At 54.4% G+C, this 14,767-nt stretch overlaps 2 protein-coding genes across 6 annotated transcripts in view; one reads left to right on the forward strand and one right to left on the reverse strand.

Moving 5' to 3' along the window:
- The window catches only part of ERI3 (ERI1 exoribonuclease family member 3), a 118,135-nt gene extending 116,341 nt beyond the window's left edge, over nt 1-1,794 (forward strand). For all 3 annotated transcript variants that reach the window (XM_080603439.1, XM_080603432.1, XM_080603440.1), the window contains one exon: nt 170-1,794. In XM_080603439.1, the coding sequence (XP_080459565.1) occupies nt 170-252 (83 nt within the window). In that variant the 3' untranslated portion in view covers nt 253-1,794. The remainder of the gene's footprint in view (nt 1-169) is intronic.
- A 144-nt stretch (nt 1,795-1,938) lies between these two features.
- Nucleotides 1,939-14,767, reverse strand: part of DMAP1 (DNA methyltransferase 1 associated protein 1) — a 33,016-nt gene continuing 20,187 nt past the window's right edge. For 2 of the 3 annotated variants that reach the window (XM_080603427.1, XM_080603428.1), the window contains 2 exons: nt 10,139-10,211; nt 4,595-8,181 (listed from right to left, as the gene is read on the reverse strand). In XM_080603427.1, coding sequence (XP_080459553.1) covers nt 7,835-8,181; nt 10,139-10,211 — 420 coding nt within the window. In that variant the 3' untranslated portion in view covers nt 4,595-7,834. Of the gene's footprint in view, nt 3,033-4,594; nt 8,182-10,138; nt 10,212-14,767 lie in introns of those variants that run through there. The other variant, XM_080603429.1, reaches the window with a different exon arrangement.

The raw sequence follows: 14,767 nt of genomic DNA on the forward strand, positions 1-14,767 counted from the left end.
TCGAGGTCAGCTTGTCCCCTTGGTTGGGCTGGAGGGGACACGGGGGCCGTGCAGCTCCGGGCACAGCCCTCACCCGGCCTCGGGGCTTGACCGAGGTCCCAGCTCTGCCCCGCAGCAGCCCGGGGCCGCAGCGCGGTTCTAACCCAGCGCCTCTGTGCTCTCTCCGCAGACGACTGTAAGAACATCGCCAACATCATGAAGACACTGGCCCATAGAGGCTTCATCTTCAAGCAGACCTCCAAACCCTTTTGATCCCCAGGGCAGGCCAGGCAGGGCTGCATGCGCCCGGCGCCGGCGAGGCGGGGAGGACGGGCTCTAGCATTCAAACGGCAACCGAGGCCAGAGGAACCGACACAAATCTCAATTCAGCTGTTACTCCAGTAGAGGTTGTATATATGGGAAGGCAAATCTGTGTAGACCTGATGTGACTCCCTCTCTGGGCTGCTCCGGACATTATGCCATGCTAGCGGACAGCCGCGTAGGGCGCTTGCACCACATTTTAGACTCGTAGTTTGTTCTTTTCTTTGGCTCCCGATTTCCGTCCCTCCCTCCACGTCCCACCCCGTCCTCCCTCTCCCGCCCTGTAGCCACAGCGTCCCCCCGGCATGGGCCGTCCCCGCCTTCCCCTCTTCTTTCTTTTCTCTGGTTTTATGTTTTCAGGCCTTGACGGCTGCTGCAGCGACGCCGGCACGTGCCCGCGCCCGGGCTGCGCTCGTAGAGGCTCAGCAGTGTCGAGACGGCCCCGACCCTCCCCAGCAGCCCCGGCCTCTCCCCGAGCGCCTTTTTCCCCTCTTTTTGAGTCAACACTAACCCCTCTTTGACTCCTGTATGTGACAAACGCAATCCGTCTCTTTATGTTCAAGGTGAAGTGCCTGTATTCTCCGCTGCAGAGCCCCCGGCAGCCCCACCGCGGGCTGCGGGGCCCCGGAGGGCTCCCTTCAGTGGGGCAGGGGCCCGGCGGGCGGGCGGGCGGCAGGAGGGAGGTGACAGCGCCCGAGCGGAGCTCCCCCCCGTCCCATCGCGTCCCATCGCGTCCCATCGCGTCCCATCCCGTCCCCGTCCCGTCTGCTCGTGCCTCTTGCGGGGATGGGTGGGATGCCCGGCCCTGCCCCAGCCCCGCCGACCGATTCCAGCTCCACCGGGGCCAGGCCCGCCGCAGCACCGCGTCCATTGCCGGCGGTGGACGTGCCAGCGCGCGCTGGCCCCCCCACCCCCCTGACCCACAGGTACCTGAGCAGGGGAGCTGCAAATTGGCCCAGGTCCCCAACCCTGCTCCCCTCCCATCCCCTCCGGCCTCCCCCGGTTCCCGAGCTGAGGCTCAGCCCCCGCGTGTCCACGGTCCCCGCACGCCGCGGGCCGTGCCGTGCCCCTCGCGGGTCCCCGCGGATGCTCAGCAGCAGCTGGCTTGTTGCCTGAGAGCCTTGCCGAGCACATCCCCTCCGGCTGGGTGGGCTCCCGGCCGGCCAGGGCGGTCAGGGGGCAGCTGTGGGGCAGGCTGAGGGCACGCGTCCCCCCAGTGTCACCCAGCCCCGGGGCCCTGCTGAATGGAGCCCTCGTCCGGGTGCTGACCTGCAGGGAGGCTGCAGCCCCGGGCCCGTGCGTGCATGGCCTGGAGCGAAGCCGGTGACGGCAGCCAGAAGGGCAATACAGGCACTGAACTTGGCGGTACATGACTGCATGGTGTGTGGTGTTCCAGTTAAACCAACCGATAATGCAAACCCAGCATTTTCATTGTCTAGTTATTCCAATCCTTGCTGTAAATGTGCCACATGAATAAAGTTTGGGGGTAAAGGAGCCCGGGCTGTGCCCATGCATGTGCGAGTGTGTGCGGGGACGGAGGGGGCTGAGCCGGGTGGGCGCGTGGCAGCAGGATGCCCCCACCAGCGGGGCTGCCCTCCCTGGGGGTGCAGCATCCCCAGCACATCCGTGTACCCCAGATGCCATGTGCAAACGCAAGCTTTTTGGCTGTGCAAGGGAGCTCGGGATATGTGCACACAGCCGTGGTGCTACCCAGCACAGCCTCGAGCCCGCAGCAGGGTGACGGCCACCAGCAAGTCCCACGGGTGTCTGTCACCGCCCCCTGCCCTGCAGCCTGGCGCGCAGTCCAGGATGAAGCCACGTTCAGGAGGATGCCAGGCAGAGACGCGCGCTCCCAGCACACACATTACCTACTACACAGCCCTGTGCCCGTGCACAGAGCAGCTTTGCTCCTGGCCCTGTCCAGCACCTGGGAGCAGGGCACCCAGCAGCGCAGGGACCCCCCAGGGACCTGCCCAGCACCGTGGTGCTGCAGGAACAGGGACACGGCCACACAGCTGGCACGAAGCGGGCAGCTCCCGGAAAGCCCGGGCAGCCTCAGCCTGCTTGCTCCAAGCAAAGGTCACAGGGGTTTTAATGGCTCCCTCCGTGCAGCCCCCGATCAGCTTTATTGACCTATTTTCGATGGAGTCGTCTAATTAGTTTTCTATGAAAACTAAGAACTTGGCCTTTGCCCTTTACTCCTGCAGGCGAGAATGTGACTCAGAGGACGTTGTCACGGCGGATCGATCGCCGGTTACACTTGAAAGGCAGCGCGGAGGGGACGAGGGGGTGGGCAGGCCAGGTGGGTGCCCAGCTCGGCACAGCACCGGGCACACAACCGGGGCCACCGGTGCCTGCAGTGCAGGAACCCAGGCTGCCATCACTGCCTTCAGCGATGCCACAGCCCCTCCGGGACCCTACAGAACAAAAACCCGAACTGCCCGGGGTGGAGCTGGGATGGCTCTCACCACCTCCTCCTGCTCTGCTCGGCCTGGCGGGGCTGATGACCACTCTGGTGCAGGTTGCAAACGATGGGTTCTGTATTTACAGGGACGCTCACGAAAATCTGGTGGGTAAAAAAAAAGTCAGCCGGCTGTCCCGGGGGCTCCAGGACAGGGCGGCACCAACCGTGCACACAGCTCTGCACCTCCTCCTCGCCCAGCACAGGGGGCTCACGGCTTCTTCACCTTCTTGACAGAGGAGGAGCTGGAGGCTGACTCCTTTCGCTTTCTCTGCTCCAAGAGGGAGATGGGAAACAAAAGGAAAACCAGGGTCAGCCGGTGGGAGCTGGCAAATGCACCCGCCTGCCCCGCAGCTGGCGACAGGGCTGCAGAGCCAGCGGTGCCCGAGCTGCTCTGAGCCATGCTGCCACCCGCCTGGCTGGAGGCAGAGCCAGTCCTGGTGTGACAGAGCTAACCCGGCAGCGCCAAGGGGCTGGGCAGGCACCTTGGAGGGGGTGGCACCTCCCCGACATGGGTAGGGCTTTGGGACAAGCGTCTTTGGTGTGGGGGGGTCGGGGTGTGACCAGAACTGGGCTGAGCTCTGCAACAACCCGGCCCCGACGGAGCACACCTGTACACAACAAGCCCTATGGAGCACGGCACCAGGAGAGGGGCAGAGCAGCTCGCACTACGGCCAGCTGTGCTGGGGCTGCTTGGAGCAGGAACGGGCAGAGCCTGGAAACTCCTCTGCTGTCCCGGAGCTGCTGTGAAAATTGCCCAGGAGCACAGCAGGAGATGGAGAGGGAGAACCACAGCTCCTCAGAGAAACACCTCTCTTCTTCACCAATCTGACTGAGCAGGACTGATGGGCTCTGGTGGGTTCTCACCTTTCATGCACTAAGTTTTAGGACTGAATCCGGGCACACATCCGGGGTAAGATGGGGCCATTCACAGCACGCTGGGAACACAAGCCTCGTGTACCGCTGCGCTGTGTCTCCGTGCCAGGTGCTGCACAGACACCACGGCCACAGCTGCCTCCCATCACTGCGGGGTCAGCGCCCAAAGCCCCGGGCACACCAGTGACCACGCACCCTGTGCACACGCAGCACCAGCGCCCCAGCAGCGTGCGATCGGGTCCCCTTTGCACAACGGACCGCGGGCAGCGGGGAAGGAAGGGCTGCGCAGTCAGTGCCTGCGGCCAGGTCCCCGCCGTGCTGAGCCCCGCAGCAAGCCCCATCTCTAACGGGGCTCCCCAAAACACTCCCGGCCTCCCCATCCCTCCTCCTGCAGGTCCCTCGCACGCCGCTCTGTGTGCTCGGCGGCAGCGTGGTGGGAGGCCCTGCCGCCCGCCCCAGCGGGAAGGCGGCCCCAGTCCCCGCTGCGCGCCCGGCAGACGGCAAACAGAGCATGGAATTTGCACGGCTAAAAGTTAAATACAACACACACACGGATTTCGTCAGAGGGCCTGGCACGGCTGCCTTCGCGGGATCCGATTAACGGGGAAATAAAAGGGCCAGAGAACCCACGCAGCAGTGCGAACAGATGCCCTATAAAAATCAAATACGTGGTAATCAAGGGGACCTAAAGGTACATTTAAAAAAACAAAAACCCACCCTGGAAACAAAGGAACGGGGCTTTGTGGCTTTCCTGGGAGGGCTGAGGAATTAATGGGGAAGAGCACATGTGTTTGATAATCTTTATATGGCAAAAGACCCATCTTTCAAATATGTCACAAATTCATATTAATCACCTTCCTATTGCCTTCTGTGGCGCAGCTATTCCAGTTGCCTTGGGCAAAATTGGGAACTGTCTGGTTAAAAAAAATGTTTTACATTATAATTTACAAGAGCCTACAAGTCTAGTTTCTTTTAATGGAAAGAACGATTTAAAAAAAAAAAAAAGAGTGGAATATATATACACCCTGGTATATATACACTATATATATATATTAAAATATATATATATATAAAAGACAGATATTGTAACTCCATCTGGAAAGAGAGAATGTTTGATCTTAACAATGTAACTTCTAGCTTTCAAACAGGCTCAGAAAACAAGAAGTCAGCAGGAGTTCAGATAAAGGAAGCTTAAAAGTCAAATAATTCTGACTCTGAACCCGAGACTTCTTAGACTCAAGGTCTTTTCCTTTACCCATTAATGGGCTGACTTGTGAGCTCAGGAACAAAGTGCTGCAATGTGAGGATTTCTGAGAGTCACTCATTACAGATCACTGAGTGGAGTCTGAGTTGCGGAAATCAAAGGATCCAATCTGGAGTAACTGGCTGAACTTCTGCTTGGAACTAATTTGTTCCGAGTTCGGCTCACCTTTCACCTCCCGAAGGCCCCGAGCACAGTCCCTACCGGGGTCAGCGGCAGACGGCGCCGGGGGGATCCCGGCTCAGCTTTAATGGTCAGTGACGGGCACCGCAGCCCCTGGGAGATGGTGGATGGCAGCCCCAGGAGGAGGGACGCAGGGGATGCAGCAGGGCAGTGCAGTGCTGGGCTTCCTGCTGCCCACAGCGGCCGCGGCACGCAGGCACCGCTCCTGCCCGGGGCTCACGGCGCACGCCCTGCTGCACGGAGCGCAGCGCGGACAGGAGGGGCTTCCAGGGGGGGCAGCAAGGCCCTAGGGATGGCATCACCGAGGGGCAGCGCTGCTGGGGACCCCCAGGGATGTCTGCTCCTGCCTATGCCCAGGGGAAGGGCTGAGCTGGAGAAAGGCCCTGGGAACAGCCCCACGCTGAGAGCACAGCCAGCTGTTGGCACAACGGTTACCTCTGGGTGCTTTCATCCAACCACGCCAAACCCTGGAAAGGAATCCAGGCTTGCAGAGAAGAACAAGGGATTCAGGGCTCGGTCCTATGCCTGGCTTTGCCACTCACTCTCCCCCAACATCTGGAGCAGGATACTTCTCTCCAGGGAAACAAATCTGGCTTCAGGGGAGCAGCTGGCTCGGAGGCTGAACTAATCCGTGCTCAAACCAACATGCGGAGTGCCATGGACGGGCAGTGCTAGACAGCACAAAGGGATTCATTCTCTAACTCAGAGGAATTTGAAGCAGGGAGATTAAACGCTTCCCCTGGCATCTCAGTGGCAAAGCACAGGCTTGAACTCCAAGTTCAAGGCTGGCGTGGCTGGGCTAAACCACGGAAGCAGCCTTGGCGAGGTGCAGGGCGGGCTGTCACCCACAAACACCCACGGCCAGGGCTGCAGGAGGCAAAGGAGCACAGCACGCTGTGCCCCAGCACACCACCTGCCCAACAAACAGCTGCCTGTTGGTGCTACCAGCACTGCAGGGTGGGGAGGGACACTGCCACGCACCCCACCAGGGCTGCCCCAGCCACCCCCCAACCTTCCAGGTGCTGATTTTTTTTTTATCTGTGACACCAAGTGAGAGGCACTGGGGCAGGGCAAGGAACACCAGCAACACACGGCCTCCAACCAGCTTAGCCCATCCTTGGGAAAAGATGGCTGTGGGCCACGGGCTGCTGGTCCCTCACGCTGCCCAAGCACCCAGAACTGCAGGAAAGGTACAAGGCAAGTGCTGTGCTAGGCCGTGCCCAACTCTCCAAACGTGCCCGAGCCAGGCAGAACATGGCACAGCAGCCCCATTCCCCTTCTCTCCGAGATACCCCTCCAGCTGGGATGTAATTTTTTCCCCCCTCAAAAGGTAACATAAAATGGTCACAGTGTGAATGTGCTTGACCTTTTGTCTTGGACTAATCTAATTGTGTCGTCTTTGTGTAATCAGCCGGTAAAGGTCAGTGCTGTATTTAACATGGAGGCCCTTTAGGTACTGAATTTGCCTTGCAGTGAATTAACTTGATTATATTTCTTTCAAATATGTCAGAGACCAGGTCAGTTTAACCCTCTCTGCGCTGCCCGGGCCCACCTCTTTGTTTCCAGCTCCAGGAGGTGGCGCTGAGGAAGGACGTGGTCAGAACCACACTCGGGCTCCCTCCTCCTGCAGCCATGGCCGCCACCACCACCACTCTCCCACCTTCCCAAGGAGCAGCCTCGAGGGAAAGCAGGTGTGTTGTGAACCACCCCAAGAGGTTTCCAAACCGGGATATACCGCGGACCGCACGGAGGGGTGAGATTTCAGATGGAATGCAGTGGGAAAAAAAGATTCAGAAGACTCCTTTGCAAACACGAACCTGTCTCAGCGGAACGCTTCCTTATGACTCCGTATTGTCACAATTGAATAGGACATTACTCAAGTCCAGATTAATGTGTCACCTCTGCCGCTGACAGATAAGGTGTTCTCAATATCCTGCAATAATACATTATACATTTTAGAAAGTAAAGGTCTGTGACGCTACCGGGGCAGTTCGTCTGAGGCGTCGGGGATGCCACAGCGTGGAGACGGGCAGCTTTTCATCAGGCAGTTCAGCTCAGCTGTGCCAGGGGACCGCACGGAGGGGAAAGCAACCTTGGCTGACCCCCAGGCGTACCCTCGGCCCTGAGGCAGCGGTGAGGGGCTGGCAGCCTACCCTCGGGGAGGTAGGGAGGAGAGAGCTGGTGATGGATTTACAGCATGCACAAGACACTGTCGCAGGGCTCGTGGTTGAAGCTTCAGTGGCTTCCAGAAGCCCTAGGTCTGGCTTTCCTTTCTCAGCACTGGAAGTGGGGTAGAGAAATACACCCCTTTGCTCTTCAGATGCCTCTCTCCTTCCCCAGCCTCCTGCCCCAGGTAGGGCTACCCCTCAGCTCCAGGGACTTGGGCAGATCATGGCTCATCATATCAAGGCTGCTTTTCCCACTTGCTTCCCTCTGCTGAGCAACCCTTATGGGGTTGTGTCTAGAAGGAAAATGCCTCAGGCCTGCAGCTGTACTGGCATCACTGTTGCTGCCCTGGCGCAAGCTCTCGTCACCCAAAGCCTCGCTGCTTTGGTCCACGGTGGCACCCGCATCAAGCCATCTGCCTGCATGCAGGATGTAGAAAGACCTGCTGACCCCACCTATAGCACCAAGAACACTGTCCAGCACAGGAGACAAGCCCAGAGAGCACTGGGACTTGGGGAAACGGGCGTGCTGTGCTCCCTTGGACGTGCACGCCTGGAGGGAGAGCAGGGCAGCATCCCCAGCGCTCGTCAGGGCATCTGCGTCGGAGACCTGAGTGCTCCCTGTTCTGCCCCCCCAACCTTCCTCCTCACCGAGTTGGGGGTCAGTGGTGCTCCTACTACATCAATGATCTGGTCCTTGGCATCGCCCTTGCCCTCCTCGATGCCGAGCCCTGCCTGGCCATCTGGATGGGCACCTTCAGCACTGAGGGGGCCAATGCTGCCAGCTTTGGCCAGCGCCTCGTAGCGGTGCCGTAACATCTGCAGCTCATATTCACAGTTAGCAAAGGCTTGCTTCAGCTCATACAGCAGCACCAGGTCACTCCGCAGCTCGTTGAACATCTGCACGATCTCCTCCGTGGGCATAGGGTTGAGATCTAAGGAGAAAAAGGAGTCCTGTTAAACACCCAGAGCAGCAACCCCACGTCAGAAGATCCCTAGAAAGGTCCTGGCTGCACAGTTCACCCCCACAAAGATGTGCCAGGAGCCTCACTCCCACCACGTGGTTCTGTAACAGTTGAATACCTGGAATTTCCAGGCTGCCCTTTGGCTCTGGCCAAGGACTAAGGGTGAACCTGCTAAATTCAGGACTCACCAAGTGAAGGGTGAAGAAAGACTGAGACAGGTCAGACCAGAAGGCAGAACCTTGCTACCCACCAGCTGATACAATGGGAGTAAGTCCTTAGACACTGTTGCAGAAGACAGAAGAGCTCCTGTTGCCCCTGTGCAGGCACCAACAAGGAGCAGATGGGCTGAGCTCTCTCACCACTGCTCCTCCCAGAGCAGGGCTGAGGCACAGAACTGCTCTGGTGCTGTGTTACAGGCACATCTTAACACGGACCTGAACTGCTGGTAGCGGGGGCTGGCAGACCACCCTGCACCTTGCGTTCTGCCGCAATCACACACACACAGAGCCAGGAAGAGCTGCGTGTTCTGGAAAAGGACGAAGCTCTGTGTATCTGTCCTGGTACAGCAGGGCCCTGCTGGCTGCAGGGCTGGCTGCACGACCCCTAACCGCCAGCAGTGTGTTCACCACACGAAGCCCGGGTGGTTTTTCTGCACTCTACGGCACAACAGGGCTGGAGCTTCAGGAAACCCTTGAGATGTGTGTATGTTATAAAGCTGGAGTGGGGAGTCAGAAACCCCTCCTTACCCTCATGGAAAGTGGGCTTTAAGAGGCACTCAGATCCTTCCAAAGGCTTCCCTAGCAAGCTCAGCTGGCACTCTTTCAGCCTCAATCCTGCCATTCCACTAAACACTTTTACACTCCAATTAATCTCCTTCCATCTCTCTCTCCTTTATTGTCAGTCAAAAGATCTACCTATTTTTCCCTGGGCTACAGACTGCTTTTAACAGGGAAAAAAAAATGACAGTAACTCCCTTAGTTTTAAAGCAGAAAGGGGAAATCACCCGGGCTGAGCTGCTTTTACCAGCTACAGGAGGCTTTCGAAACTGCACACAGTCTCTGAGGCAACGTATCAAGCCACAGACCAGTTGGCCCAAAAAACTAACAAGAGCTAACAGAAGTCAGGGCTGGGAGCGGGTTCAGTAAGCTCTTGTAAATCACCGTAAGGCTTTTTTTTTTTTTTTTTTAAATTCCTGCAGACACAATGCAGGGGAAAAAGGACCTCAGGTGTCTAATCAAGGGGCACTGCATGCTGGGACCTGTAGTACCTGCAAACCACACTTGCTGCATGGAGGGCAGCAGCTGACCATGGGCTGCACTGCTTCCCCTCCGACTATGAGTGGGTATTGTACGTGGCAAGCAAACCCTTCTTTCTGCTGCTAAGACACTAGAGTTCAAGAGTGAGGGATGTGTGTTTACTTGCCTTTCAGCAGAGGTGCTCCAGATTTTCACACAGCATGCAGCCTATAAAGGGGGGATGAACAGTCCCAGACGCATTTTGGACTTGCCACCGTGAGCAGTAAATTAAGGGGAAACGAAGCTTGAAAGCAAGACAGGGCAGCCCTGAACAATGCGCATGCCATGGTCACTAACACACTTAGAAGTACCTCTCCCGGCAAGGCTGAGATTTGCCTTCCTAATACTGTGCTGCCTCTCTTGATGGTTAAAAAGGCCCAAACAAGAGAGAAACAAAGGGTCTTTTAAAACATTTTTCTACTGGGAGGAAAGAAAAAAACCCTGTGCATCTTGTTCTGGCTTTTACCCTCTCTCTTTCTTTTTTTTTTTTAAACACATAAAATATTTTAAAAACCATTCACATACTGTTATTCAAGAAACTGGCTGTATTACTAGGGGAAAAAATAGCCCATCTCAAGAACAAAGGCTAGCTCTGTGTGTCTCTTTCTCTCTCGCGTGCCCCCTTTACTCACCTACTCCGAGTTCCATCAGCATCTGCTCCAGGGCTTTAATCTTCTTCTGTCCCACCGAGCTTGGCAGTTTCATCTGGAACACAAAGGTAACAGAGCCACACAGCTCAGAGATAGCCCTCACTCACAGCCGTCTAGTTCAAAAGGCAAGAGAGCTTTTCTTTTTATAGTGCAGGGGGAACAAAAAAAGAAAGGGAGAGAAAGGAAAATCAAGTGGTAAGAGAAGGAGACAGGGGCTGAAAGTTTTCAGACTAGGTCCGAGGGCAGGTATTGAAAAGCCTGGTCGCGAGGGCTTTTATTTTCTCTCTCGTGTGTGTGCAAGACACGCTGTTTTACAGTTTCCATGTGTCACTGAATTAACAACAAAAGTTCTTCTTGGCTTCAAAACCTCTCCCGCGGTGCCCAGCCCATCAAAGGGCTCATTTACACAGTGGCTAATGTGCAATGCTGCCCTACTTTATTCGCTTTAGCCGGCCTGATTAGACTCATGCGCTAACAGACTCACTTCTCCTTTTACCTGCTGAGCCCCAGACCTGTGGGATTCATTTACAGAGCAGGCTTTATAACAAAGGGGAGAGACAGAGAGAGCACAGTTACTTGACTGGCGGAAGTGTGAACACACATTTACATCGGAGCTAAGGGGCTAGGTGAGAGAGGAAGCATCAGATGTGAGCTATGAAAGGGAAGCGGAGCTGGCCAGGAGAGGAAGAATGCATACACTTAGCAGGGTCCTTCCTCTGCATTCATTTGGGCTCTGCCAGGAGTGCTAGCTGCTCAGACCAAGCATTTATTACATTACAAGCTGCACGAACGCAGCTGGCACAATATGGCAGGGAGAACAGGGCTCCGAGCCCCGTGGATACATCCGAGAACGAACGAAAGCACATTCTTGCCTCGACGATGCTAAAAGACAGAGCAGGGGGGAGCTGAGTCACAGCACAGCAGCCTCAAACACCTCGCTGCAATGCTTTCACGGGCTGTCCCTCCGCATCCAGCCCTCGCAAGGTGACCCCACCCCTGCACCTGGGGAGCACCATCCTAACAAAGCCTCCAGCTGCCCTTTCAACAGCCAAGAGGTGAAAGTTGCCTGCAGACACCCTGCATCCTACTGATACTTACGGATCAGTAGCCCCAACGTCTGCCAAACCAACCATGAACCTGCATCACTGGCCTAGGAACGAGCCGAAGGAGGAGCCACTCTTTACACCACCTTAAAACTGGATGTGATGGTTGCCTTACTTCCCGTATGCCACTGGTTAAAGTTCCCCAAAACAGACAGCCCAATATCAGTTTCCCAAATTATACACACGTTTCCCACAGTGCTGCCCCAAAACCCCTGAAATGAAAACAACAGATACCATCTGGACCTTCTGAATTCCTCGGACAGCAGGAACACTGCACGTGCACGCCCAAAGGGTGAGAACAGTAACCTTAACTCTGCTACGGCTGGATATGGCCCATCGCAGCTCCATAACCCAGTGCAAGGCTGGGAAAACCTGCCTTCTCCATCCCATCTTCTCAGACAAAAAGCCAGCATACAGATGCTCCATAGCACCCCAGGGAGCAGGCCTTTCACAGCCTGCCCTAGAAAGCATCTCATCCTTTTGCTAGATATTATCACCACGATAGACTCCAGCAAAGGACAAGGACTACCACCAGGGGAGAATTTCCAAGAAAAAAGCCTGATCCAGGGGATGCAAAAGGAGCATTAGGGAAAGAAGAAAATCCACCCCTGTGCAAACAGCCAGGAGAGTAAGGACCAGCGGCCACCTCTGTCCTATTTTTATACCCCGAGGGTCTCTGGCTCAGCGTTGGGGTTTCTGCACAGCCGTGAATTTCATACTTCAGATATCAAATCTTTACGGAGAAGAAAAAGGCAGCCCAGAGTACGGGGTCTGGAGATGATAGGAAGTCTTGGTTTGTTGGTTCAAGGAAGAGCACAAGCTGCTCCCCTAGGAGGCTCTCACGAGCTCAAGGAACTACTAGCAATACATACAACTGCTCCAGCAAAGCCTTCGAGTGTAACACCATGTGTGTCCTGCTCATGTCTGATGGGAGCCTGGTCAACAAACACCGAGCCGAGGTCGTTACTCATGCTCCTGAAGATCAGAGGATGGGGCGGGGAGAGGCAGGACAAGGTAATTTAACTACAAAGACAGGAACGCTGGAGATGCGGAGGAGTGGGGCTGTTTGTTTAGTTTAAAAACACATCAATTAAGCTTCCTTTTAATTCAGGCAGGAGGATCTGGCCTGCCAACAGGAAGGCTTCATTGGTTTCTCAAAGCAAGAGTATATTTTAATTTTACCATCATTAAGAAAATGTTATGATTTATGTGGCTGCTGTCAGACTAATATCTTTAGAATTTAGCTGGCTAAGCCAATTCATCTCTAAGACTGATGAAGGCTGATTGCTCTCTATGCAAAATGTATTAAAACTAAATGAGCAGTCTATTACTCAAACGCTGCTGATAATCTGTTAGCCAGGGTCCGTTAGCTGGGCTGCCGTGCTGCAGGGGAGAACTCTTTGTGTCCCGTACGGCTCAGGCAGGCCCAAGCTGACTTCGGCAAGCCCTTCTTTGTGCTGGTGTTTTCAGCAGGTGTCCACAGATGAACCAGTGTGCTGGAGGTGATGCCTCAGCTGCCCAGGTTCCTGAGGAATGGGGCGATCCACAGGGATCACAGCACACAGAAGGGCTCTCTGGCTATGGATGTGTGAGCTGGGACGTGTGGATTCTGAAGGCCCCGTCTCTGCGTTACTAAAAACACCACCTGGGGCAGTCTTGTTGCTCACACCGCAGCTCCTGGGATGATCTTGGCATTGTCACGGATCGAGCCCTCTGCAGGGGCTGAGGAAAACGCTGTTCCTCGGAGAACTCCAGCAAGCAACCACAGCTTCCGAGGTGAATGGCATTTGCCCTTTTCTTTCCTTCCTTATACAGGACTATTATTGTTATTTATTATCTTTAAAGTCCCCATGTAATAATAATACCCGGGAAACAGATTGCTCTAGTCAGAAAACTGATTAGCTGGGATTTTTGAGGTTACTATATTTCGGATGCTCTTCTCCTTTGACAGCCTCTCCCTACAGCCCTGTTTGCTCCACCAGCCTGCGCTTATAATTACACCAACGTCGCTTTTGATTTAAGGACTGCAATCTTTTGTCCTTGCTATAAACAACCTGCACTAAACACATGAACTGTGTGTATCAAGAGAAAAATAAATAAAGAGCTACAGAAAATTGCGTGAATCAACAGCACGAAGCCACGGCATCAGAGCCCCCCTGTGCAAGAGTCTCCCCCTGAAGGAGGAGGGCACTGCTCAGGAATTTGGCTCGTGCAGCTTAACTAGATGAGCACAGCACCCACCTCACTTCAGCGCAGGGCTGGACAGAATTGGGGTTGGCCCCGAGTGGTCAGATGGCTGCAGAGCGCTCTCACGGCTGAGTCCCCTCGAGCTTCTCAGTGATACAGGATTTTCTACGCCTTTACTTAACGTTCGAGACGACGTTCTGCCAACAAAACCTCGCTAATTCACACTAATGACTAGGAGACCTACTGCAAATTAATTGTTAATTGGCAAAATTCATTAGATGAACAAACATGGTAAGAAGTAACTGAAGATACAGCCTCCCCAAACAGAGTAGCTTCATTTGTTTGTGTTTGTCATTCTATTTTCATAATTTATGGTAATACTTTTAAGTGTAGTCATAAATGTATTTGAGCATATTTTGGACGAGTAACGAAGTCTGCGTAATAGCAGAGCTTGCAGCAGTGCCCTGTCGGGTCTCACAGCATCACCACCTGGCAGGTAGAGATTGCCATGGGCATCTGCATTAGGAGTGGGACGGGTTTGCAGGATCTACAAGGACAGATTCGGCTGGATCCCACATATCTCTGTGGTCATCTTAAACATTCTGCTCTCAGTTTTCTGCCTTCCTCATAGATTTCCTCATTTTCGGTGCTCAAAGCATCCAAAAAAAAAAAAAAACTCGCTTTGGTGCCAAAACTTTTTGTTTGGTCTCTCACCAAAATGATATATCAGCGGTTACTCGGACATTTCATACGTCCGCTCCCTGATGCTGCACTTCAATCCATTTTAATTCAATTTCAAGACAGTCTTTTCCTTAAACTCACCATTCCCCAACCCTAAACAATGACTGTCCTAAAACCGTTAATCCTAAGAACTCCACACTTCTGACCTGTGTCTGTACAGCTATAAACTGTGGTTTTATGCACCGGTACCGTTGTTCAGCATTATAATACAGCTCACTGACATTGAAAACCACCTTCTTCATGGATTTCAGCAGCAATTCAAGAAAACTTTCTCATTAGGCACTTTCTTCATGGATGTCTTTAGAGTACTGAATTGCTTAGTGGGTTTCCAGGAAGAAGGAGCGCTAAAGTTTCAGATGAATAATGCTTTTCGCATTTTCTGGCTGAAGATGGGGAAAGAAGGTCAACCTTTTCCCGTCTGCATGGCTCTACTCTGCAGGAGCAGAGAGCCTCCACTTCTGCACAGTTTTAAGACTCAAGGAAGAACCATATTAAGTATTCTAGCCTTAGAGCTCCGGAATTTAAAAAACCCCAACAGAGAAATTCAATTTCAGGTATGAATGTGCACATTTCTGGAAAT

This window comes from Anser brachyrhynchus (genome assembly GCF_964034855.1).
Source record: "Anser brachyrhynchus genome assembly, chromosome: 8".
NCBI classification, from domain to species: Eukaryota; Metazoa; Chordata; class Aves; order Anseriformes; family Anatidae; genus Anser; species Anser brachyrhynchus.